The sequence below is a fragment of the Eublepharis macularius genome, chromosome 8, assembly GCF_028583425.1.
Source record: "Eublepharis macularius isolate TG4126 chromosome 8, MPM_Emac_v1.0, whole genome shotgun sequence".
Taxonomy (NCBI): domain Eukaryota; kingdom Metazoa; phylum Chordata; class Lepidosauria; order Squamata; family Eublepharidae; genus Eublepharis; species Eublepharis macularius.
The window spans coordinates 23,630,861-23,656,189 of NC_072797.1; the positions used below are offsets into that span (position 1 = coordinate 23,630,861).

Below are 25,329 nucleotides of genomic sequence, written 5' to 3' on the forward strand. Positions count from 1 at the left end.
ACTTGTGTTTCCTTTTTCAGTCACATTTATGAGGACTGGTTAATGAGTGTGTATATACAGAGTTTTATGTTTGGAAGTCTTAAATTCAGTGAAATTTTAAAAGCCATTCATTGACTATATTTTTAAGAGTTTTTCTGTGGGTACTTGTGAATAATCTATGTATAATAATCTAATATGAGATCTGGAATTCTACTGTAGTATTTCATATCGTGCATTTAATCCTGTGCAGAGTGGGTTTTTGAACCTTAGTCTTCCTGATCCGAGCCTGACACTCTAACCACTATACCACAGTGGTTCACAGTAGCTTTGCTGCTACTAATGCCCTCCCCTTCCGTAAATACCTCCTCTCCTGAATGTGTTGGGAGCAGCTTTTATTGATTTCCTCCTCCTCCTCCTCCTCCTCCTGATTAAGTCCCTGATTTTGGTCCCCCACCAACATCCGGGGTGAGGTGCAAAAAACATGTTTCATGCCATAATGGGAAAGCTTTTAGGTAGCTTGCAACCTGGAATATTGAATGTCTGGGGGGAAATCCTAGGAAAGGAAAGGCTGAAGGTTGTATTGAGCCTGGAGAAGAGAAGATTGAGGAAGGCCATGGGCACGCTCCATAAATACCTGAAGGGACATCATATGGAAGAAAGGGCAAAGGCTTGCTTCCTCCAGCCCTGGAAGAGAGGGCAAAAGCTAGATCTAAAAGGCTTAAATTATAGTTGGGTAGATTTCAGTTGAACATTCAAAGCCGTAGTTTGGGATCACTTATTGGAACCTGGAGGTGGTGAGTTCCCCCTAGTCGATGGTCTTCAAGCAAAGGCCAGGTAAGCTGCCTATTGGAAATACTCCATTTGGATTTCTTGCTTTCAGTAGACACTTAGACTTGATGGCCTCTAAGACCTCTTCCACCTCTGTGTCTTGCAGGCCTAATCAGATCAGTTGATCTTTGTTAACAAGTATCAACAAAACTAGTTTGATTTTATTTGTTTTAATTATGGTTTTCTCTTGCGTGACTGGTGCTGCATTGCATTTTTGCACACTGAAATGTGTTTTAAAACTGGCCAGGGAGACGGAGACTTTCCTTTTGGCAGGGACAAAGGGTATGAATCAGTGTGAAAGATCGGTGAATTGGATGGATAGCAGCAGGTCCCTTGGCCACAGATAGAAAAGACAAAACTTTTCACCATGACTCTTCTTTTGGTTTACAAGTTGGCACAGGTTTTGAACTGAGAGACTTGTGATATTGGATGTGAGGGAGTCTACTATTTAAAGGGAAAGATACTGTTTAGGATAGCTGGAGTCCCTTGCTCTCCGGATCCCAGCCACATAATGTATTCTTATTTTTCTAAAGCTTCCTCTGTAGTCGTGGGTTTTGCCTGAGTGTGTTTTTTATTTGGATACATTCTGTAAGGACCATGCTCTTTTCCTATAGCCAAACTGGGAAAATGCTTAAATGCATGCTGGGGCAACTGAAATCTCCTTTAAGCCTTTGTTGTTTATGTCTGAATTCCAGCATCTGCTTGAAAATATTTTGAGGTCATATGACGGGACAGAGTGCCGGCAAACTGCTAGACGCGTTGCCATTTGTTAAGCTCTTAATTTAGAAGAATAGGATTGAAAGAGGCCTGGCAAGTATCTTCATCCATTGAACAAGCTTGACTATTTATTTATTTCAGTGTATATTCCGCCCTCCCCACATTTCCAGCAGGCTCAGGGCGGATTACAGGCACATGCAGTTAAAATATATAAAACAATGATAAATTAGCAACTATAAAACATCCAAAAATATTACACAATTTAAAATGCATATAAAAACCTGAACATAGCAGCACAGCTGACCAGCCTAAGTCATCTTCAGAGCATCTTCGTAGTAAAAAGATGATTTAGATGGGGGGGAGGTATTTGTGTGGACTATGCACTCACTCTTCCACAGAGCAAGAAAGGACGAGATTCTCCATTGTTAGACAGGAAGAATTTTTTTTCTTATTGAAAAAAGTCTGCTGAGCTTCTTAATGATAGGTTAAGATGGGTAGCCTTATGAGTTTGTCAGTAGCAGTAGAAAAGAGCAAGAGTCCAGTAACAAAACTAACAAAATCTGAAGAAGTGAGCTGTGGCTCACAAAAGCACACACCCTACCACAAATTTTGTTAGTCTTATAGGTGCATCTGGACTCTTGCTCTTTTCTTGAGCGTCTTAGTATTAGGGGGAAAGTTTAATGATATTAAGGAAGGCAGCACCAAGAAATGCAGATATCTGGGAGGATCTTCTGGAGGTAACCGGATCTCATTCATAGGAGAAGAGAAAAATAGGAAGGGGCTAACAGGTGGCGGTGGTTGTTTTTAAGAGTTTTTTCATGTTTTAGAGAGATCAGTAACATAAATGGCTCAAAGTTATCAATAAAATTTAGTTGTGACTCTGTTCGGCTGTTTACAGCCAAGCGTCAGCCTTAAGCCCCTTCTGTCCCTGCTGTCTCAGATTCTCTCCCATCTTTCCCATTTCTTGACAAATGGTACTTTGCTATGGTGTGTGTGTGTGTGTGTGTTGGCTCTTACCCAGTGGAACGGCCTGCCTAAGGCGGTCAGGAGAGCCCCCACTCTCCTAGTTTTCCACAGCCAATGCAAAACGGAATTATTCAAAAAGGCTTTTTTAATCAGATAGGAAGGCTGTATTGTAAGGAGGGGATCTCAGAGGATCTGCTAATGAGTTAGGAACCGTAGACTTTACCACTATGTTTTACTGGATTCCTGCTAAAACTATGTCTTTGTGAACTTGTATCTATTTACCCTACGGCATTGTTTATGGAAATATTCTTGATATTGACTGTACTAATCTCACACTGTGTAATCTGTCTTCAGTCTCCGTGAGAAAGGCAGACTGTAAATGATATAAACAAACAAACAAACCAAGCAAAACTACAGTTCGTTGAAAAACAGACAATGAAGAAGGGACTTGTAGCCCACAAGGAGAGGAATCACATCAACCAACAGCACTTTTAGAAAAAAAAAGTTCTGCAAAAGATACTTTGTGAGATTTGAAATGTTGCATCCACACCAATCCTATGTACCAATTGAGAATGTAGCTTTGTGTTGCCTTGATAGTAAGGGCTTTTAACTCAAAGCAAGATAATACAAGAAAACATCTTACTATACAGGTATCCATTGAGGAAAAAGTCCTTCATCCTTACCCAGAAAAATGAGTTGAAAAGTCTGTCTACAAGAACCAGGCTAAATGGGCTTGCTACTTAATTGTTCTCCTTCCTTTGCTAAAATGTGGATTTGTCTGTTTGCCATTGAGTCACATTCGTGCGGTTTCTGCCCAAATGGTTCAGTGGAAAAGAAACCATTCTTCTGTTTGATCAGTTGTGCTCTTTGGATCCTATGAAGGAGGATGCAAACAGTGCAATAATCAGATCAATTCCTCTTCCATCTACAGTCTTCTGTTCATAAGAAAATCTTTATTATAGGCTAGGCAGACAAATGTTTTCAGGCTGTTTGAGGGATTGTGGGCTACATTTAATAGACTAGTAAAATGTAAAAAGCCAGCGTATGTTCTGTGCTACAGCCATAAATAGTGGCTGTTGAGTTATATGAGCATCACTTTATTTTGTTATTTATATAATTTTTTTTAAAAAAAATGTGCACAAAATTTTGTGAGACATTTTATTTCAGGCTCTCCTCAGAGTGAACCCGCAAAAAGAGGCAATGCCACAGTTTGTGAAACTTGTCTGCCAAATGCAGGGATCCTTTGTTTTATCCAAGAGACTGAAAAAAGTATTGGTGGAAAATTGTGTTTTTGTCCAGAGTGCCCATTTGCAGTGACAAGCTTGAAAAGTAGAGAAGTTTGGAACCTGAGACGTGAGAGTAATACTAAGACCGTTGTAGGGACCCAGTGAGATGAGAGGGAAGGGAGCAGAACAAGGCATGCCTGCAAATATCCCAGGAGCACTGAAGAAGATTGTTCAGTGTTACTCTAAGTTAGGCCAACATCTCTTGTTTTGAGATCAGAAAAGTCCCTCGTAAAGAGGGAGGCTGATTCCGCACATGTTGGATAATGCACTTTCAGATAATGCACTTTCAATGCACTTTAGCAATCGTTTGGAAGTGGATTTTTTGTTTCACACGAAAAATTCAGTTCCAAATGATCTCTGAAGAGGATTGGAAGTGCATTATCCAACGTGTGCAGAATCAGCCAGATACTGTTTCCTGAGGGAGAAATAGTCGGGAAACGTAGGGTTGGATCCCACATTGCACAAGCAGAAAGGAAAATGGTCTTAAAGCGGTTCCACCTCTGCAAGCAAGTAGGGCGAAAGCACCACAGGAGCCTGTATTGCTTTCACGAAAATTTCAACGAAACAGCAGTGTGCATATGAAGCAGTGGAATGTACGGCAGATGGTTCACACGATTTCATTTAATTTAGTTCTGAAACAGGATCACAAGGAACACCTTGTGGCGTGTCTCATGTGCCTGGGAAAGATAGTGGGGATAAAAGCACTCTTGCTTAGCCCAAGCAGTGAGCAAGTAGTTTTAGTGCAAACACTTGCACAAGGACTGTTTTGCACATGGAATGTTCTCTCATGAGATCCAATCTCAATAACAGCCTCTTGTTGCTAGCTCAAAAGAGGAGTTTACACAAACACACACATGCAAGTTCTGTTCCACTTCCTCTTCCAGTAGTTTGGGCTCCTGCAGTAATCTTAAACTACCATACAAGTCTTATTTTCAAAGCTTTCCATTTCTCAAACTGGATAGCGCACTTGGGCCACTCCTTCCCATAAGCCACGAAAGAGTAGAGAACACCGCTCACAGCTCACCACAGTCTGTCTGGCAGTTTGAAGTTGCCCCTGATACTCAGCTGAGCAACTGACCAACCAGCTCTGGGAACAACTTCCGACCTCCGGAAACCCAGGGCTTGTACCTATGGATGAAACATCAGACTGAAGAGGGATCGAGATGGAATCCCATCTAGCAGCAAACATAAATAGCCAATGCTCATGCCATTGTGAGATGTGTTCTGTATACTAAGAGGGCATCATTGTTCGGAAGGGGGGGGTACCAGCGGCAAGGGAAGATCGTTGCCTATGTAAGCAGTGTGAACCCCAGCCCTGAGGACCGGCATGCAGGGTTCCTGGAACCTAAATGTCAGTGTGTAAGGAATATAAATACATTTGTTAATCCTGCATCTGCTACCCCTCATCTCTCATCAAAAGGACCCAGCCATATCCAAGAATTTTAGAGCTTTGGCAGAGGTGAAGTCGCGACACTCCTTGGTAATATGGCCCCTGATAACGTAACTGAACTTATGTCATTTGTTCTCATTGAAATGGTATTTGGAGAGATGGAGAGCTCGGACACCAGCAGTCCTCTCTAGCCTTTCCTGCCTTGATTTGTGATCTCCAGGGGCTACTTGTTTGGGTTGCTTTTGCTTCCAGATGCCACTTCCATCTTAGTTCTGTGGAGTGATCAGGAGGAAAGAATACGAGTGCGGGGTTTTATTCTGATGGGTTAATGAACCTCATTTGAAAGCTTGTGGGTTAGACATCCTGCCCCAATCCTAAATTTGCTGATTTAAAATAAAATGGAATGTTATGATCTTCTGGCCCAACATAAGCAAAATCCCTGATTTTTTTTATATTTAGAAATGATGGAATTGTAGGCTGCATAGTACAATCAGCCTAAGTATATTTAATTTCACAGCACTGTTGTATGAAAGAAAGAAGTGATTAGGCTAAAAGAGCAGAGATGTTCATATATGTAATCTACAGAAGTAGAGACGTGTCTGAAGCTCAGATCTTCGCATTTTTCCTCTTCACAAACCTATTTTTAGTCTTTAGCAATTTGTCGTCCTATCGCATTACAGCAAAAATCCATTGCAGTTTGACAGTTCATACTGTGGCTTAAATATTAATGTATTGTAGGCAATTTATGGGTGACATGGGAGAATTACTAATCAAAACGGTAACAGGATTGGAACCAGCTGTGTATTCTTCTTATGAAATTGTCTCTCCTTCCTTCCTGCAGTAAGTTAGGCATGCTGTAATTTTTCCACAGTTTTAAAAGCACCTAGACAAGGTGTTTCATGAATTTGCTGGTTCGCTGATTCTGTTTAGCTCTGGTGGTGTCTTGATGAATGAAGTACGTTTCTGTTGCCAGATTCAGTTACAGCTGCAGTTACAGTCAGGGCTTTTTTTCAGGTGGAACGTGGTGGAATGGAGTTCCGGAACCTCTTGAAAATGGTCACATGGCTGGTGGCCCCGCCCCCTGATCTCCAGACAGAGGGGAGTTTAGATTGCCCTATGTGCCGCTGGCCGCTGGCACGGAGGGCAATCTCAACTCCCCTCTGTCTGGAGATCAGGGGGCGGGGCCACCAGTCATGTGACCATTTTCTCCGAGGGCAACCCACTGAGTTCCACCACCTCTTTTCCCAGGAAAAAAAGCCCTGGTTACAGTGCAATCCTAGACAGAGTTAATCTAAGCCCTTTGATTTCAGCGGGCTTAAAACGATGGCGCTTCAGAGGAGAGCGCTGCCTGTTGATTAACTTCCGTGCAATCCTAAAAGCACTTCAGCAGGGGCAATCTAACTAGGATTCTGAGGAGACCTGCTTAGGATTGCTCTCTCAATAAATCAAGTGAAATATTTACAATCAAAAATAAAATCTTATCCCCAGCGAATCAGTGCAAGATTAAAGAACGCTAGTTATTTTTAATAATAATTTTCAGAAGCCATGGCAGTATCTTAAGAGGCATTCCTCTTTCTCGCGCAGCATTACTGTTTTTAGATGATGCATGCTTGTGTCAGAGAAGGCATCACCTCTGGAGAGGAGTTCTCTTGTATCTGAAGGAGTCTGCCTCTTCAAAGGTGGCTCTTAACAGCAGCAGCTTGTTAACACTTCCCTTAAAAATGATTTTAAATATCTGGTGCCTCATCAGTCAGAAACACCTTTTTGATTGAGTAATTAAAAAAAAACACCCTCTTGAAGGAGTTGACCGACCGAATATTGCAGCCCTGCTAGAACCAGCAAATGCTTGCTTTTTTATGTATTAAAAAACCCGTATACAGATGTATGCAATCAACTTATTGATTTACTTATACCATTAAGCGATATAAGATTTCTTTTAATTAGATGGCAGCTCTAAATATCCATCCCTCGGTGTTTGATGTTTTTACAGCTATTTGGCATAAGTATTTGTATAATGTCATCTTGAACATTTTAAAAGCCTGTTAAACAGGAAACATCTTGCTTTGCTGGCCAGCGTATCCTTCTGGCACGTCTATGCAAGAGCCTCATTGTGTGCAATGGATATCACTGCTGTATCATCTGCCTTTTCCAGTTGCTTAGTATGATCCTCTCCTGATGAGGAACGCTCATAAAGATATAAGGCCTTCTCACACTGTGCATGTATAAATCTAGAGTACTTTGGCATTGTTTTTATTTTATTGTACTGAAATATTTATAACTTGCCTTTCCCATAGCTCAAGATGGCTTACAAAGTCAGATTAAAAAATATAAACCACAATAAAGTTCCATATCACACCCACACCCATATCTGCAGCCTATACCCCATTCAGAGACCTTGGGAATGGAGTAGCCTTGCAGTACCTGCTAAATACTTCTTGAATGGCACCCCCCATCATCTCCTCAAGGGACCTGTTCCATAGTGGGGGAGGTATGATGGAGAAGGCTCTGGTGTCTAGTTGATGCCAGGTGAGCTGCTCTTAGGGTAGGGGCAGCAGTGGGGTGGGAGAGAAACCGGAAGTTTATTTTACCTCCTTGCGGCTCTGATCTAATAAGCGCTGTTTAAGGTGAGTTCTTCTGTTGTACCTCTGACTATGAGCCTAATTGCATGCCCATGACCTGACACATGTCAGGCATATCATGTATGTGAGCTCGTAAGCCATGTTCTACAATAGTCCAGGCTCATTTTTTTTTTCGTGCTTGTGGAACAGCCTCCTGGAAGAGGTTGGGGCAGGAGAGGAGGTGGCAGAGAGGAGGCGGCAGCTCAGGCTCTTCTGTCCAACTTGGTTTCCAGCAAGCCTGTAAAACAGCTATTCTAGTGAACCCTTGGGTAGTCTGAGCACAAAGGGACATCTTTATAGGTATACACAAGCTTTAATATTTTGCATTTATTGTTTTAATGTTTAATTGTATTTAACTCTGGTGGTGGTATAGAGCTTTATTGTATTTTATTGTTGGGCCCACTTTGGGTCCTTAGGGGGAGATAAGAAAGGTGGGCATGTGAATATTTTAAATAAATACTAGCTGGCATTGCTTGTGAGGAGGGCATGTACAAGACAGAAAGGTAAGTTTCACTTTAGTTCTAGTTCAATATAGTTCTCATGCATAAAACACTGACCAGAAAACCAAAAAAAAAAGTATGCTAGAAAAGAAAGTGGCCTGTAGAAGCTGGTCTGCTCATCTGAGCAATGCTTTTTGAAGGTGCGAAAGGGTAAGACCAACGGCACGGTCTATATCCCATCATTTCCTGTTGTGGCTCCAACCTGGTAGAACAGCCTACCTGAGGAGGTTAGGAAAGATCCTCTACTAATATTGTTCCATAGAATGTGCAAAAAAGAACTTTTCAGGATGGCATTCATGTTTGTTGAAAGTTGTTAATGTTTGTTGAAAATTCATGAGCAGTTTTTATTATATTTATTTATGTTATTGATAGTCATGCCTTTCTCGCTGAGGCTCAAGATAGATCACACAGTGTAGGTCAATACGATCAATGGCTGGGGCATTCAGAAAATAGTGCAATAGGGTATGCATTGCAGAAAAAACAAGCCTAAATTTGCACACAGGAGTGAAATATATTAAATATTATATTTGTTGCCTTTAATTTTTATTTGTCATGAGTGTCTGTGAGGAACAACAGACTATAAACGAAGTAAATAATGTGATCCGTAAACAGTGATTCTGTACGTTACTTGACACGCAGTCCTAAGCAGAGTTGGACCCTTCTAAGTCCATGGAAGTCAACAGGCTTAAAAGGTATAACTTTGTTTGGCATTGCACTGTTAAAATAAGAGTCTAACAGGGCAATTCTATGCAGACTTACTCCAGTCTAAGCCAATTAAAATAAATAGGCTTAGGCTGGAGTAATTCAGCAAAAAATTGCCTTGTAAGAGTGTTCTAAATTATGCTGTCCTATCATTGCATAAAAAAGACTTCAGTTTTCCTGTAATGTTTTATAATTTTTTAAAAGGCATTCAAGGGATTGTCTCATTTCTTTCTTTCTTTCTGAAGAAGTGTTTCATTTCAGTAGAGCAACCCAAATGGGTCTGCTTCAGATCTCAGGGCAGAAATCTAATGAAGTTTTGCATTTGGCAACGCTAAGAGGAACTAGGCTGATCTTCTCTCTCTGTTTAGAAAAATGTCTGTAATGGTGTAAAAGAGGCAAATACATGCAGTGTGATGTATCTATAGTTATTTTCCTATGTCTCATACTAACTGTCTAATTTTAACTGAAAAATATTACCCCCTCACATACCTGAACTCTGAAGTATGGGTTACTCACGACTAAATCTTCATATCTGCCTTTTGCGTAACAATTGCATATAACAATTGTTTTTAAATGGCCAGTCCTCCCTGTGACCCATGCACTCTCAAGCAAAAGGCTTCATTTTAATGCCTCATCTGTTTGCCTTGGATCTTATTCCTTCCCTTAAAACTATAATTTGATATTCCAGTTTTAGTGGAAAGCTTTATTTGTGGTCAAGTATCAGCTTTGTCTGAGAAAGCAAGAAGGGGAGCTTAATGACATTTGAATGATACAAGGAGTTGGTCACTAGAGAATCATAGTTGAGATTGAAAACCTTTTAGAAGAGATTTGATTTTTGATGTACACCCAAAAATTTAATTTTAATCTAAACTAATTATAGGGCTGGAATGAAATCGGGTAGCGTAGAGCCATTTTCTTGGATGCACAGAACAGCAAATGAAAGCAGATAAAATGATAAAAAGCAGAGCAGGACAAAAGGATGCGATGCCCAGGAAAGATCAGGGGATACAGTTGAATGCAGTGCATAGAATAATAGAGCTGGAAGGGACCACAGGTTTCATCTAGTCCAACCTCTTGTACAATGCAGGAAATTGATAGCTATCCCCCTCCCCCAGTGACCCCCTGCTCAAGGCAGAAAACCCCCAGGATCCCTGGCCAACCTGGCCTGGAGGAAAATTGTTTCCTGACCCCAAAGTGGTGATCGCCATTACCCTTGTTGGCACATAAGAAAGGGTCGCAAGAGCTGAGCACTGAGCATAAGCGCAATGAAAAGAGAGGGGCTGGCACATACCAAAGTGGAGGATGATTATGTCATGTGTTTTGCTTTCCAAAGTTGGCACTCTTGCTTGAGTCCCAGGGAGCTATCTGCTCCATAGACACCCTGCAGTGTTGACCCCTGATTTACAATAAGACGGTCTATGAAGGGTGCAGTGATGGATGGTGTTCAAATTCCACAGGGTAGCTTTCTTGCAGAGCTTTTCAGTGAGTTGAAGTTAATGAGTTTAGGAGGTTGAAACTCTACTTCAGGTTGCACGGTTAGTCTGTGACAGCCAAAATAATGTCAAGTTTTCATGCACTTGAAAGACTAGCACAGTTATTGTGGCATAAGTTTTGTGGGCCTACTTGGCCAGACCTGTGAAGTCATGCATATGACAGAGCAGATTTTGATTCATCAGAGATTATGCCACGATAAATTCATTGGTCTTTAAGGTGCTCCAAGACTCTTTGTTATAGTGTGTACATGCTCAGTGTCTAAAGACTCGGCTGATGTCCAGTGCAGTGAGATAGCTGGTGTTAGATACCGGTTAACGTGTCTAGGGAGACCCAGGGCTGTATTCCCATTTGGCCACAAAGCTCACCAGGTGAATTTGGGCCAGCTACTGATTCTTGGCCTCGCCGAGTTCACTGGGTGTTTGCAGGGATAACAGCTTGAAGAAGGGGGAAACAATCATATACTGCCCAGTTTCTTGGAAGAACAGAAGGAAAGGTAATAGAAGGCGATAGCAAGAATTCAAGATGGTGCATGTCGGGTGGGAGAACTCCCCTTTCAATGGCTGGATAGATTTTCATAATATTGCAGGTAATATATTGGTTCCAGTACGTGGTACAGATTGTTTTATGTACTTACAGAAGTGTTTTGTAGATGATAGACAGTGATTTTAGAAGTCAAATGTTGGCCTTTAACTGGAAATATTAGGCAAAAGAGAGCTGATCCATTCCTCCTTTTGATTGATGATAATCTTAGCCTTTGTATCATTCTTTCAATCTACAAAGTACTTTACATTTATTAACCTGTTATCCTTAAAACAACAGGCCCCCACCCAAGAAATATATGGTTGCGTGCATGCATGTGTGCAGCATAGAGTTATAAGGGATTTCAAACACAATAAGGTATGATATAACATGATGTTTGAGATTCTGGTACATAGTACTCCAGGTTAGTTGTATAATACCAACAATGTTAGATAACTGCTGTTTCTTGTAGCAACTACTCAGGGTTTATGGTAAGTTCCAGAGGAGCGTAGAGGACCATCTGACACAAATCTTCACAATACACTGCCGAAAGGTTTTCCTTGACAGCTTGAAATATTCTTCTGTGGTGTTCCTGGATTTCTGGAGTGAAAGCAGTGGGAAATCTCTACTTGCAACCGGATTTGTGTTCATATATAGGCATTTTTGTAGGTTTGTGATATTTATAGTATATTCTATAATTTACAAAGCTTAGCGATACTAGAACGGAATGGGTCACATTGAATCTTTGTAAATATTTGGCTGTTTTTAAGAGGTAATATGCCAAGGCTTGTCCCTGGAGGTTGTTATCTTAATTTTTGTTTTGATTGAACAGTTCTGTTTAAAGCTCAGGAATCCCTTGGACAGCGCAGCTCATGTTGTGTCACCAGAATGTACTTTTAGGAACTTGCCCTCGTAATTCAAAAGAGTGGATTTGCACATTGCGGGTTAGATCCTGTGCAGCACCATGGTCTTTCCTGCCTTTCCCTTCCCTCCAGCCGTCACTTGGGAGTGCTGAAAAGACCATGTTGGGAATTGTAGGGAGGGGGTAAACTTATGTGAACTAAAAGCCATGAAGCATAGGAAAGGGATCAAAGTTGCACCTCTTGGGTGATCTTAGCCTCTGCGGCTGGCAAAAGACACCTTGCCCGGGAGGAAAGACAACACAGGATCCAACTCTTTGTTGTACAAGTGGTAACTGGAGATGATGCTTGGATCCATATGCTGGGAATTTACCCTAGCTCTACTTGGCACATATCAAGCCTAGTCCCATGCGTAGAGACAGCATGCTCAATTTGGAACATATCTAAAAACAAAGCTTTGTCCAGGTCTGTTATAATGAGCAAATTAAATAACCATTTTGAGTTGAAGGTATTGTTGACAGGATACGTTGCAACTCTGGTCATCTTTTGAGGCCCTGCTCTGGGCGCCTGTGTGATCTGAGGCTAGACGGGTGGCAACTCAAAACAGAGCCTTCTTGGTCGTGGCATAATGGGACTTACTTCTGAGTAAACATGCATAGGATTGAGTTGTAAATTGACTGGCTGTAAAATAATTAGCACCATGCTCACAGTTGTGTCATATTTGTTAAAGTAGAAAGCATACAATCGTCCCCCTTCCCCCTAATCAATTTTAGAATATGTCGTATTACTATTATCAATTTTAAAAGCTTAAATTTCCAAGAGAAGCAATGGAAACAATTTCTTTGGTGTTCAGCAGTGAGATCTGCTTTTCCTTTTCATAGCTTTTAATTGTTCTGTGGAATTGGGTTTTATCTGTGTACCTAACAATATCCTCCTTTTTTTTTTAGCACCCTGTCAAGAAGATTCCTGACTCGCATGAAATTACACTGCACCATGGAACAAAAACAGTAAGCATTAACATCTTCCATCAAAGATGCCGAAAGACATATTACTGCTCCGAGCACCATGCTCGATGTTGTGTTCCAAAGCTTTATAATATTATTTATGGAATTTTCTGTTTATTTGCTCTGCTTCTAGCTATTTTTACACATTTATGCTAAACGTGTTGGAATGTAGCGGACACGAACATGATGCTCTTGAGCAGAATGAAGCAGTTTGAGTATGTTCAGGAATCTATCTAGACTGAAGTAAACCTATGGTGACCCTATGAAGGAAAGACCTCCAAAATGTCCTATCATTAACAGACTTGCTCAGATCCTGCAAACTGGAGGACGTGGCTTCTTTTATTGAGTCAAACCATGTCATTTGAGGTCTTCCTCTTTTCCTACTGCTTTCCACTTTTTCTAGCATTATTGACGTTTTCAGAGAATCTTGTTTTCTCATGATATGGCAAAAGTATGATAGCCTCGTTTTTGTCATTTTAGCTTCTAGGGAGAATTCAGGTTTGATTTGATCTAGTACCCACTTATTTGTCTTTTTGGCCATCCATGGTATCTGCAAAACTCTCCTCTTTTGGGTACCCTTGTGAATTCTCGAGGAATGACCATACGGAGGTCTGTTTTGGATACCCTTGTGAATTTTCAAGGAATTACCTTTCTGATGCTTCTTTTGGGATACCCTTGTCAGTTCGCGTTCCTTGACTTCATTTTGTTGAGTACATTTTATTTAAGCCTATGACTGGGGTTATCACAGCTCTCCTTCCTCCTCAGTCCATAAAGTAGTCCATCATGAGCAGATAGTTGCTCCTGCATACCAAGACACAGCTCCTTGACAGCCGGGCCAAACTTTCTCTGCTTCCCCCTCTGCCCCTGTGACTTAGCTGCCTAGAAGCGAGCTGTTAAGGCCCCATAACTCTCCTCGGCTTCTGCTCCAACTCTCATGTAAGGTCAGGTCACAAAGACCCCCATCTGTCTCTCTTCAAACTAATGAATTTAAGCTGTTGATGACTGTGTTCCTGTGCAGCTGAGAAGTCTCAGAAAAGATTTCCCACGTTGAAGATCCTTTCCAGAAACCTTAATTAATTTCCCAGTTGCCTTGCTTGTAACGAGAGTGATTTTCCCAATGAAACTACAGGGATAAATTTTCTTCTGACAGTTTTGACATGTAGGTGAGCAGAGGAAAGTGTTACATAATCAGCAGGCGGATTCTAAGCCGTGCTGTCTGTGTTCACTGTTTATATCGGCTTCATCGGTAGACACAGTAACAATCTAAGACGATTTCTCCCTCTGTGACTCTTAAGTATAATGCAATCCATTTGGAATGGCCTAATTTGCAAAGACGCCTTGTGTTGTAATTGACTGGTGGGACGACACTTGGTGTCCAAAAGAATACTGGTGCAGAGAAGGCTATTGTGTTTTTTTAAAAAAGAAAATAATTCAGAAATGTTGATAATGTATCCAAAATACCCCCAAGTAAATTAAGAATCAACAGGCACAATTTTTCCACTCAATGCAATGAAAAGTTTATTACAACCATTATTTGTAATAGAGAGACCCTTCACTTGCTTCTTGTAGAGCAGTCTAGCTATCTCACTCTTTCCCAGGGTTATGCAGGTAAGCTGTTCAGCATGGCTGGGAGATTCAAACACAGGAAGAGATGGGTCACGGTACAACATGTATACAAACAATCTGTATTTCAAATAAGCAAGTTATTGTAGATCTATGCCAGGTCCTCCCCATATGCTGCATACCTCGGACTCCCTTTTCATACTGTTCCTGTGGATCTCTTTTCTCCCAGGAACAGCATTTCAGGATTCATTTTGTGCTGCAGTGAAGACACGAGAGGCAAGGAAGTGCTGTTCCACTGACCGAAATGCCTTCCATCCATGGAGATTTAATATTGGATCCAGCACAATGATCCAAGGAGTGATAAATTGTTTTAAATTCTACTATTTTAACCAAAGAAGGCATTTGAAGCCATGCAGTGGTGAAATGGATCACGCATCAGTAATGTGCCTTTACCCTTCTTTATAGGTCTCTGCTCTGGGGTTGGATCCCTCAGGTGCACGTTTGATAACTGGAGGTTTTGACTACGATGTTCGATTTTGGGATTTTGCAGGAATGGATGCTTCTCTTCAAGCTTTTCGATCTTTGCAGCCATGTGAATGGTATATACCAGTGCTTTCTTTTGTAACTAATAGCTAGAGATGGGCACAAACCAGAACCAAAGTTCAGCACGAACCAGGCCAGTTCGTGGTTTGCAAACTGGTGGTTCGTCAGAGCCCATTTCTGACGAACCACCGTGAACTTTAGGGTGGTTTATTTGGTTCATTTTTCAGTTTGTCACTGCAGACAGCTTGATGCCGATCAATCAGTTTCCTAGGCAATGGGGGATGGACTTTCTGCAGACCTTCTCCTGACCCGGAAGTGAGCTTCTGCTGACCCGGAAATGGTTATTTGCTGCCCCGGAAGTGATGTTTTCATGAACCAAACAAATTGGTTCATGAACCGGGGTAGGTTTGTGAAAGTTCATAGTTCGTGAAACGTGATGAACCACAAACTGCATGGTTCGGTTTTTTTCTGGTTCGTGCCCATCTCTACTAATAACAATATTATTTAGTAGCAATAGTAAATATTATATTGGTCCCTGAGAGCTAAATATTGTTCGAAAACTCAGAGAGAGATCACATGTGAAGTCATTTGGAACCACTAGAAGAAAATGGCCTTTGCTATATACTGAAATTGCCTGTACTTTCTGAAACACCATCTGTATATTTAGAATGAGAAATAAAACAACGGTGTCTTTAAAATTAGTACCATGCATGAAAAGATTGCCTCAAATAAGTGTTTCGTTTTCTACAATTTCAGAAACAAATAATATGAATTCAGTGCAGGCTCTGCTAACTAGTCAATAGCTGCTGTTTCAGAACAGAAGGCTAGCAAGCACAGCAGCTGTTTATATTGGAAAGCAGAAGACTTAAGCCACTGGTTTAGCTTGCGGATCATGATCCACAGCTTGGAGCCAAAACGGGTCCTGCTGACATGATCCGTTGTTATTTTTTAAAGAAGAGAGCAGGAGTTGAGGAGGAGAAAAATGGGTGTATATAGTGAAATGTCTGAAGCAGTTTGAGCTTTAAAGGTGGATCGATGTAATTTTGGCCTATGGTTGCCAACTCTGGCTTGAGAAATTTCTGGAGATTTGGGGTGGAGCTTGGGGGAAGAGTTTGGGAAATTGAGGAGCTCTGTAGGGATGGGATTTCATAAAGATTGCACTTCAGAGCTACCATTTCCTCCAGGGGAACAGATCTCTGAAGTCTGGAGAACGTTATCGTTCTAGGAGAACTCTAGGCCCAATCTGGACACTGGCACCTTTAGTTTGGCCTTAGCTTCTATACAGAGCTGGATTTATGCACAAGCTAAGTAAGCTGCAATTTTAGGGCCTTCAGTTATAAGGGGACCTCTAAAAACAAAACAAAAAATACTACATTTGATCTTTTACATAATTGGCTAAAACAATACTGTAATGCTTACAGGGCCTCTTAAACTCAACAATTTAAGGCCTCAGCATTTCTTAACCCAGCCCTGTTTCTATAGTACATTGGGTGCTGTTGGAATCTGAAGAATATTTACTTAAAATATAATAATGATTGCTGTTCTCATGATCACAGCACTGAACGTGAAGACGTGATCATAAAGATTTCAGATATGTAATTTTTTTCATTTCCCGCCCCTTTCCTTTGTATCTCTCCATTTCCCATGATCTTGGAAACATCGGTATTGCTTTATTTGCTGATACATTTTGAAACAAGAAGGGGAATATGCTATACATATTCAGCCTATTTAATTCACTGTTGTTGTTTTTAGTGAAATATTTTAAATAGCGGTAGTCCTAATAAAAGTTCAGAACATATTCTTTTCCTTTGGGAGATTGTTTGCATGTGTGGTTTTTACCATGGCACGGTAAATTATACATCTTATTTCATATCCTTGTGTACTCATCTTAAAGATGAGATATTCCATTATTAAACAGGTAAAGTTAAGTAGTGGTTTCTATGATTTCCTTAGTAGCTCATACCTATGTTAAAAGAAAGTAATAGTTGCATCCTAATTTATTTTTACTATTTTGTTTACTTCATTGAAACCCCACATTTCTCCCTAACGAGAACCTAAAGCAGCTTACATTGTTTCCCCTCTTCATTTTATCCTCACAAAAACCCTGTGAAGTAGGGTGGGTGAGGTTGGGTGTGTGTGTGTGTGTGTGTGTCTGGCCCTAAGTTCCCCCACCAAGTTTCTGTGGCAGAGTGGGGATTCAAACCTGTCCCTTTCAGATCCTAGTCCAACGCTAAGCACTGTATCACCCTGGCTTATCCTGATCCACTCACAATCTGACAACATGTTGTACTTGTCACAGGAGGTCTGCGCCAAACACTTTATTCCAGGCTGAGTATGGATTTGAGCACTTGTGCCTGCCAGAATTATAATAGTAACAACTGTGCTTATACACTGCTCTTCTAGGCAGATTAGTGCCGCACTCAGAGCAGTGGACAAGTCAGTGTTATATTATCCCCACAATACAGCTGTGGAACTGGGGCTGAGAGGAGTGACTTATGCAAGGCCACCTACTGAGCTCATGGCAGTAGTGGGATTCGAACCAGTAGAGTGCTGATTTGCAGCTGAACTGCTCCATGCTATAGCAACTCTCCAAAATGAAATCAGAAATGCTTCTGGCTAATTGTAACAGCTCAGCAAACCCTTGAATTGTACAGAAAAAGGGAGCTTTGAATTGCTCCCTACCAGCTGGCTCACTAGTATAACAGCAAGCTTAACCCAGACAGATGCATCACAGCTAGGTGCCTTTCGCTTGGCCTCTCCACTTCCTTTGGAAACCAAACAGCAGCTCCTTTTCAAAGCAAAGAGCCAACCCCAGCTTTCCTGCACCAGTTTGTTGTTGGGAGAAGCTTTGGAAAAGTGGAGGATGCAAAGGCTTTGTGTCTGAGTGCCTGCTAGGAAGCAGCTGTCCCTGTCGTACTATGCCCAGCGTAGAACTTTCCAACATTGTTGTGATTTGCCTCGTCTCCCCATCGTGGTTGTGTTAATTGGTCCTGCCCCATAGTAGCCATTTTGTGGTGGCAACCACGACCTTTCTTCAGATTCCAATGTGCCTGCACAATCAGGTTGGAGACCCTGGTAATAGTCTGTCTTTGGTTGCAACCACTGATTCTAACCTGCTAGAATCACTTGGGCTGTTTGTGGAAATGTGAGTTGCCATTTATATATTTTTGTATATAAGGTTTTAAAAGGGATGTTGGAATGGGAATGAGAACACATAGACCAGTTCCACTCCTTCTAAAGCATTCACACCAAATCCCTAAAATGTATTTTGTTCTTGGGAGTGTGTGAAATAGGTATTTGGGAGCGTCTTTGGATAAGAAACTTAGGAAAATGCAGCTGCACGTTCAGATAATGTCCATACCGTGTGACTTGTCATCTTAACATCATCATATGACATTATGGTTAACAAAAAAAATGGTATTTTCAGATCTTAGAAATGTTGAAGGTTGATTATTTAATAATACAGCTTTAAGGAAAGAAGAGATAAAATTAGCAACATCCACTTCCTATAAAGCCATGTGTATACTCAAAACATAACCTATTGCCTCCTGTGTTGCTGCCGCAATGCCAACAGAATTAGATTGTGTGAATTTTATGCATAGCATCAGAAACTTTCTCTTAGAGAGACAGAATGCTGAAAGTGCTTTCTTTAATTCTTGGAAATGATCTTGCCTTCTGTAATTTGGCAGTCTTGCTTTTAAATCCTTGTCAATATTTCTTCATTTAGAAGCTTCCCATCTCTTTCAGATTAACGCTAATAAAGACAAAGACGCTGAGAAATGAGAGACCTTATTTGTTCAATTCATTGGCTGCGATGTCTCTTTCAGCTGCTTTTGAAACACTTGCTCTAGTAATCAATCATGCAGATCTTGTATATAGGATCGATACTGATAACTAGTTTTGGAAATAATTATAGGAAGAGCCACAACGGATCAGATCGGGGTTCTGTCTAGATTAGAGCAGTATCCTGTTTCTGGCAGTGTTCAGCTGTAAGCTTGAGGGCATAAGCTAATTGGCATCCTCCACCACCTCAGCAGGTGGGGCTCAAAATTATGCTGCTTCCCGAATATGTTTTGCTGTATGGTTAATATACAGAAATAGACCCAACCTCCAGGAATGGGTCTAATCTACCTATGAAGGCATCTGAAACTGGCAGTTTTTTATTTTTATTAGTATTATTTTTGCATTCTGTGGCAGCAAATTCCATATGTTAATTATACATTGTATAAAGAAGCGCCTTCTTTTCTAACCATATCCATGGGGGGGTGGGGAGGGGATTAGAAAGGAAGGCTACCCTGAGAGCCGGTGTGGTGCCAGACTAGGACCTGGGCAGTGGGGGGTGGGGGCAGGTTCAAACCTTCAATCTGCCACAGAAGGTTGCTGGCTGCCTCGGGCAGTCATACACTCTCAGCCTAACCTACCCCACAGGGTTGTTTTGAGGGTGATATGGAGAAGAGAACGATATAAGCCATTTTGGGTCCCCAATGGGGAGAAAGGCAGGGTATAAGTGAAGTAAATAAACGTATCGCTACAAGCCAAGGGTTAGATTTTATTGACTATTTCCTCAGATGGAAGGGGAACAATTTTTTGCTGATTTCTCTCCTCTCCCCCCCCCCCCCACTTCTTAATGAATATGCTCTAGAGTTCTTAGTATGTTTCACCCATGAAAGTTCCTCTGAGAAGTCCTGGGCAATTTGGTGTACTAAAGGGTGTCAGACTAGTACCGGGGAGACCCAGGTTTAGACCTCTGCTCGTTCATAAATCTCACTGAGTGAACCTTGTATTCTGTTTTAAGTCGATCCTATGGAAAATTTAATTCTCTGATTTTTCCCAGTCATCAGATCAGGTCCCTGCAGTATAGCAGCACAGGGGATGTAATCCTCGTTGTTTCCGGAAACTCTCAAGCAAAGGTCCTCGATCGAGATGGCTTCCCTGTAATGGAGTGTGTCAAAGGAGACCAGTACATCGTAGACATGGCGAACACCAAGGTAAGCAGGAAATACTTCACTGGAGGAGACTTTTAGTTTAGCTGGGCAGCCCTGTTGGTCTGCAGTAGAACAGCTGGATTTGAGCCCAATGGCACCTTAGGGACCAACAAACTTTTCATGATATAATATTTCGAGAGTCCGAGTTCCCCTCTTCAGAAACGAATCCGGAGGGGAGATTCATTGTAGATCCCTTTTCCTGACTAGCAGATGCTGTAGACAGACTACCCTTCTGGAGCCTGTTTGTATGTTTTTCAGAAGCGATATCGAATCGATGTGATAACTGGGATAGTGCTGGAACATCATCTGTGTGCAATTCAGAATGAACACAAGGCTGCTCCAGAAACCTATGGCTTCGTATCAAGTTCTCCCCCTCCCACTATATAACATATTGTAAAAATGTATCCTGTGTCCTGATGCCATTTTCAGAGGCAGCCCTGCATCTGTTGTGAAATGTAGTTGTTCTCAAACTCATGCTGAGTTCTACAGCAACTGGGATTGCTGGGCACATTTGCTAACCAAAATCCAAATTCCTCTGTACTCTCTGGCTAGTATATACAACTTGTGAATGAGTGGGTTTCTTCATTCATTTCAGTACAAGGGAGCAGCTCTCTGGGAGAGAGTATATTCCTTTCCCTAGACAGGCTGCTTCCTTCACTGAAGGAACTCTGAAAGCTGGACTCGGTGGAAGCCCTGGAATTGCCTTCAGCTTTGTGTTTTAGTCCTGTCTGTCACATGGGATGAACATGGACTGTTTATGTACAATTAAAATTAATAACTGGCATTCCGCAGTTGATGATCTTTGGCCAACTGGTGAGACAGGCTCTAGAGAGAACACTTTTACAACATTCTTCTAGATAATTAGCTTTTTTTAAAAAAAAAACACCTCATTTGCTTGCTGACATTCATGTTCGTAAGATGTTTCTTTTGGCTTAGCAAAATGCGTAGAGAAAACTATTTAAAACGAACAGTTGTTATTCCTTGCTGCAAAATAATGGTGGCAGTCTCCTTTATAAATGTTAAGGCTTTCATTGCGATCAAGGGACAAGCGTGGTTATAATATGGTCCTATTAAATACTTGATAGACATTGCCTAGTAATAGATAAGCTTCTAAAACGTTCACCATAGTGACTTGCGACCCGTTGAAACATCTATTAGTTTCACAGACTGACTTTGAAAGGACAATGGAATATGCACTGCAAGAAATGGGCCTCTATTCAGTCTTGTTCAATATTAACCACATATCCTTTTCCCTAACCCAATCAGCGGATTGGGGAAATATAATTGCTAGTTGAAATGATTTCTTGTTTCTATAGTTTGTTGTAGAAGAATAGTGATCTATGTAGACATGAGGAGGTGAGAGTGAAGATATAACAAGGACTAGAAGAGTTTGAGCCAAGAGTCATAATCTTAGCTGGAACTATTGTGGCTTTATGGGGGAAGCTGTGACTCAGCGGTACATAGAACAGCTGCTTGGTATGTACAAGATCCCAGGTTCGATCCTGGGCATCTCCAGTCGAAAAGCTCAGGCAGTGGGTGATACAAAAGATCCCTGTGTGAGACCCCAGAGAGTTGTCAGTCAGAGCAGAGCCTAAGGCAGCTTAATATATTCTTCATGAAGCAGTCGCCAGGAATATGCCAGTGTAGTTAACAGTATAATGACTAAGATGTACTTGGACTGAAATGTCCAAATAAATAAAGACACCCAATCAGAGGTTCTACTAAAATCCTGGCTTCTGCAGTGCTTATCATTCTGTTTCCTTTCCCAGGGGCACACAGCAATGCTGAATTCAGGCTGTTGGCATCCCAAAATAAAGGAGGAGTTCTTGACATGTTCCAATGACGGGTGAGTGTTGCTGAGAGACTCTGCTATAGCATTAGAAGGCTTTCTTTCTTTCTTTCTTTCTTTCTTTCTTTCTTTCCTTCTTTCTTTCTTTCTTTCTTTCTTTCTTTCTTTCTTTCTTTCTTTCTTTCTTTCTTTCTTTCTTTCTTTCTTTCTTTCTTTCTTTCTTTCCTTCCTTTCCTTTCCTTTCCTTTCCTTTCCTTTCCTTTCCTTTCCTTTCCTTACAGAATTTAGGACAGAAGACTGTGGGGTCATGTCATCTAGTGTCTATTATTAATGTCTGTACACATGAATATGTTAGCACATAATGGTAGACTAGCTTGTCATTATAGGAGTGAGTCTGGGGTTCCTTAGGCTTGGGCACTCTTTTGCTTTCTGTACAGCTTGGAAAATAACCATTTCTATATTTGTGGTAAACCATCGTCTCTTGGTACTTCCATGCCACAAACTGTGCTTTGTTTTCCACCCTCCGTATCATGGTTTAATCTCTAGTGGCAGAAGATTAACTTGCAGTCTGTATGGGTGAGGGGAAGGGAGAGGCAGCGCACCAGGCCGAGCTTTGCCCCGGCTCATTCCTGTACAGACATACTGTTGTGTATATGTGTAAAGTACCATAAAGTTGCAGCCAACACATGGTGACCCCATAGGGTTTTCAAGGCACGAGACAGAACAGAGGTGGTTTGCCTTTGCTTGTGTCTGCCTAGCAAACCTGGACTTCCTTGGTGGTCTCCCATCCAAGTACTAACCTGCTTAGCTTCTGAGCCTGCTTAGCTTCTGAGATCTGACGAGATGAGATCAGGCTAGCTTGGGCCATCCAGGTCGGGGACATACTGCTATAGGCTGTTATATGTGCATCCTGCCATAGTCTGCTTGGAAACTACAGTCTGTCATTGTTGAATCTAGTTTTCTCAAGCAACATATTTAATTTATTAGATTTATATTCTGCCCTCCCCATGCCAGCAGGCTCAGGGCGGATTACAATTTACATACAAATTTAAAATACATCTAACAATTCATACAATTTAAAATTACAAATTGTAAACATCCAAAGATTTAAAATACATACATATATATGATTTCTTGAACTATATATGATTTCTTTCCAATCCTGTTGTCTTGAACTAGGAAGTGCAAGAGAGTTGTGGGACAAATGAAGGCTGGAATAAGGAGGGAGCACAGAAGCCTGTCCACTTTTGTAATGTCAAATTATGGTTTGACATTGTATGTGAACGGGCTCGTCATATACCAAATCAAGATCTGAGTTTCCTAATATTCAAATTAACTATGGCTTAAAGAAGTTTCTTTCTGTTCATTTTCAATCTACTTAGCTCTCTGGTTTCTATGATGCAGCACTCTCGAGAGGTGAAAAAAACAGCCATGACCACAAGGTGTCAGTTCAGACATTATGCAAAACTATAGCTCGGAATTCCACTTCATATTCTGGTTTCTGTTTTGCCATAACAAACCGTGGTTTGCCAATTCAGACATACTTCCGCTTGATTTACCTTTATGTGGCATGAAGCCTGAATTAAGCTGGAGAGAATGGAAAGAAAATGCTACTTTTAAAGACAGTTACCCAGGACTAGATTCTCATATGTGACATGTCACATACACGGCACTCTCCCCCACCAGTTCTCAATAATTTTTCCATTCAAGAGAGGGAGTGTCTTCATTAGAGGGGAGCATGAACTGGGAAATGTAGTTTCACAAACTACAAACCAGCATGAAATTGTCCAGTTTGTGAACCGGTTCATTTGGTTCATGAATATGTCACTTCTGGGGCAGCAGAAGGTCTGCCCCCCCCCCCATTGCCTAGGAAACTGATTGACTGGTGCCAGGCTGTCTGCAGTGACGAACCGAAAAACACACCAAACGAACCGGCCTAAAAATCATCACAGTTCATCAGAAATGCCCTCTGACAAACCGCCGGTTTGCAAACCAAAAAACGGCCCAGTTTGTGATGAAATTTGGTTTGTATTTCAGTTCGTGCCCACCTCTAGTCTTCATCTATCCCAAAATATGCACACATTGAGCTGCCCTCTCCCTTAAAGCGAATGAAGCCCTGCAAACGTGTGGTCCACATGTGCATTGGAACACTTGCATTATAAAGATCACATAAGTATCTAAAATTTTATGGTGCGAAAGCTGGGACGGTGTGGAGAGATAATGGGCAGTATCCTACCATCTATGTAGAGAAAACACCACATTCCCCTCCATTGCTGCAGCTCCCTCTGACCCCCAGGCAAGGGAAGGAGGACCATGGGGTTGCAGAAACTGCACAGAGGAATGGCAGGCTGGAGCAAAGGGGTCAAGGGGATGAAATTGCCTCCTCCGCTGAGCAGAGCTGCATGTACAGAATAGGAAAGATGAGCAAGTTCAGCTCCTTTGCCCCTCCTCACTTAAGCTGCCCCCCCAATCCCCACAGCTGTTCCTCCACGCAGGTCCCAAGACCCTGTGAATGATGCCTCCAGGGGTCAGAAAAAACTGCAGCTATAGAGAGGTGTGCTGGAGAAATGCACCTTCTGCACCAAGTTATATTAAAAAAAAGAAAAGAAAGGAAACTGTTAGTCTGCTGGAGCTTTTATTTTGTGTGTAAAACAAATAAAACATTTTTTCTAAGCCTTTCTGAGTTAGGAACTGGAAATCCTTAACATCCCAATAACAAATAAAATTAGATGTAATAGCAACAACTATCTCCCAAGGATATAAGTTGTAAAGCATTTTGCCATTACATAATTTGTTAAAGAAGTTGAATTTTTACTTGGTGAAACAGCTTTTAGGCAGTGCAGAATAAGATGTTTTCTATTCCAGACTTTCTAGTTTTCTCGTTTCTCTACTAATCATGTGTTTAGTAGTTATACCATTTACCAAATATGGGTTCAGCAATTCCATGTTGAAATTGCTGTCCTGATCAAGTGACTGAAACTCATGTCAGCAGCGGTATAAATGGATGTCTAATTATGTTCCCAAAGATACTAAATTGCCTTACTTAATAAGAAAAGTATTTGGAACTATTCACTGCTAGCAGCAAGTGTCTCTTGTGTATTCACATACACTTTAAAGTTCAAAATTGGGACTCAAGGTGCAGTAAATGTAATACTGTAGTGGAGCTTTTATAGATTAACAAGAATCATTTGTCAGTTTGACAGAGCTAGTTTTCATACTAATTGGAGTGAAACCTCTCTGAAAGTTTCTCTTTTAGCTGCGTTCTACAGAAGGATTTGTATCTGCACAGTTGGAAGCAAGCATATACAGAAGTTCTCTGGCTTTTAAGTGACAGTTTGACAACCAAATTAATGTTTTTTGTAAAAACCAAACATACACACCCCTCCCAAATGAGATGGTAGAAATGGAAGATGTTTCCATTTGCACAAGGGGGTGGTGTTTCCAGGTTCTATCTATTCCCATTCCCCACGCGAGATACAACCCCCTCCACCCCATCTCAGACCCCATTCCAGAGGGTTCCCTGAATTTCAGACTGGAAGTAACTGTAGTGCCAGTGGAGTTACTCTTACAGTTCAACACAATCTTT

At 41.3% G+C, this 25,329-nt stretch overlaps 1 protein-coding gene across 2 annotated transcripts in view; it reads left to right on the forward strand.

Annotated features, from left to right (window-relative positions):
- The window catches only part of WDR70 (WD repeat domain 70), a 131,463-nt gene that overhangs the window by 12,566 nt on the left and 93,568 nt on the right, over nt 1-25,329 (forward strand). For both annotated transcript variants that reach the window (XM_054987346.1, XM_054987347.1), the window contains exons 6-9: nt 12,807-12,866; nt 14,892-15,025; nt 19,804-19,957; nt 21,724-21,800. In XM_054987346.1, coding sequence (XP_054843321.1) covers nt 12,807-12,866; nt 14,892-15,025; nt 19,804-19,957; nt 21,724-21,800 — 425 coding nt within the window. The remainder of the gene's footprint in view (nt 1-12,806; nt 12,867-14,891; nt 15,026-19,803; nt 19,958-21,723; nt 21,801-25,329) is intronic.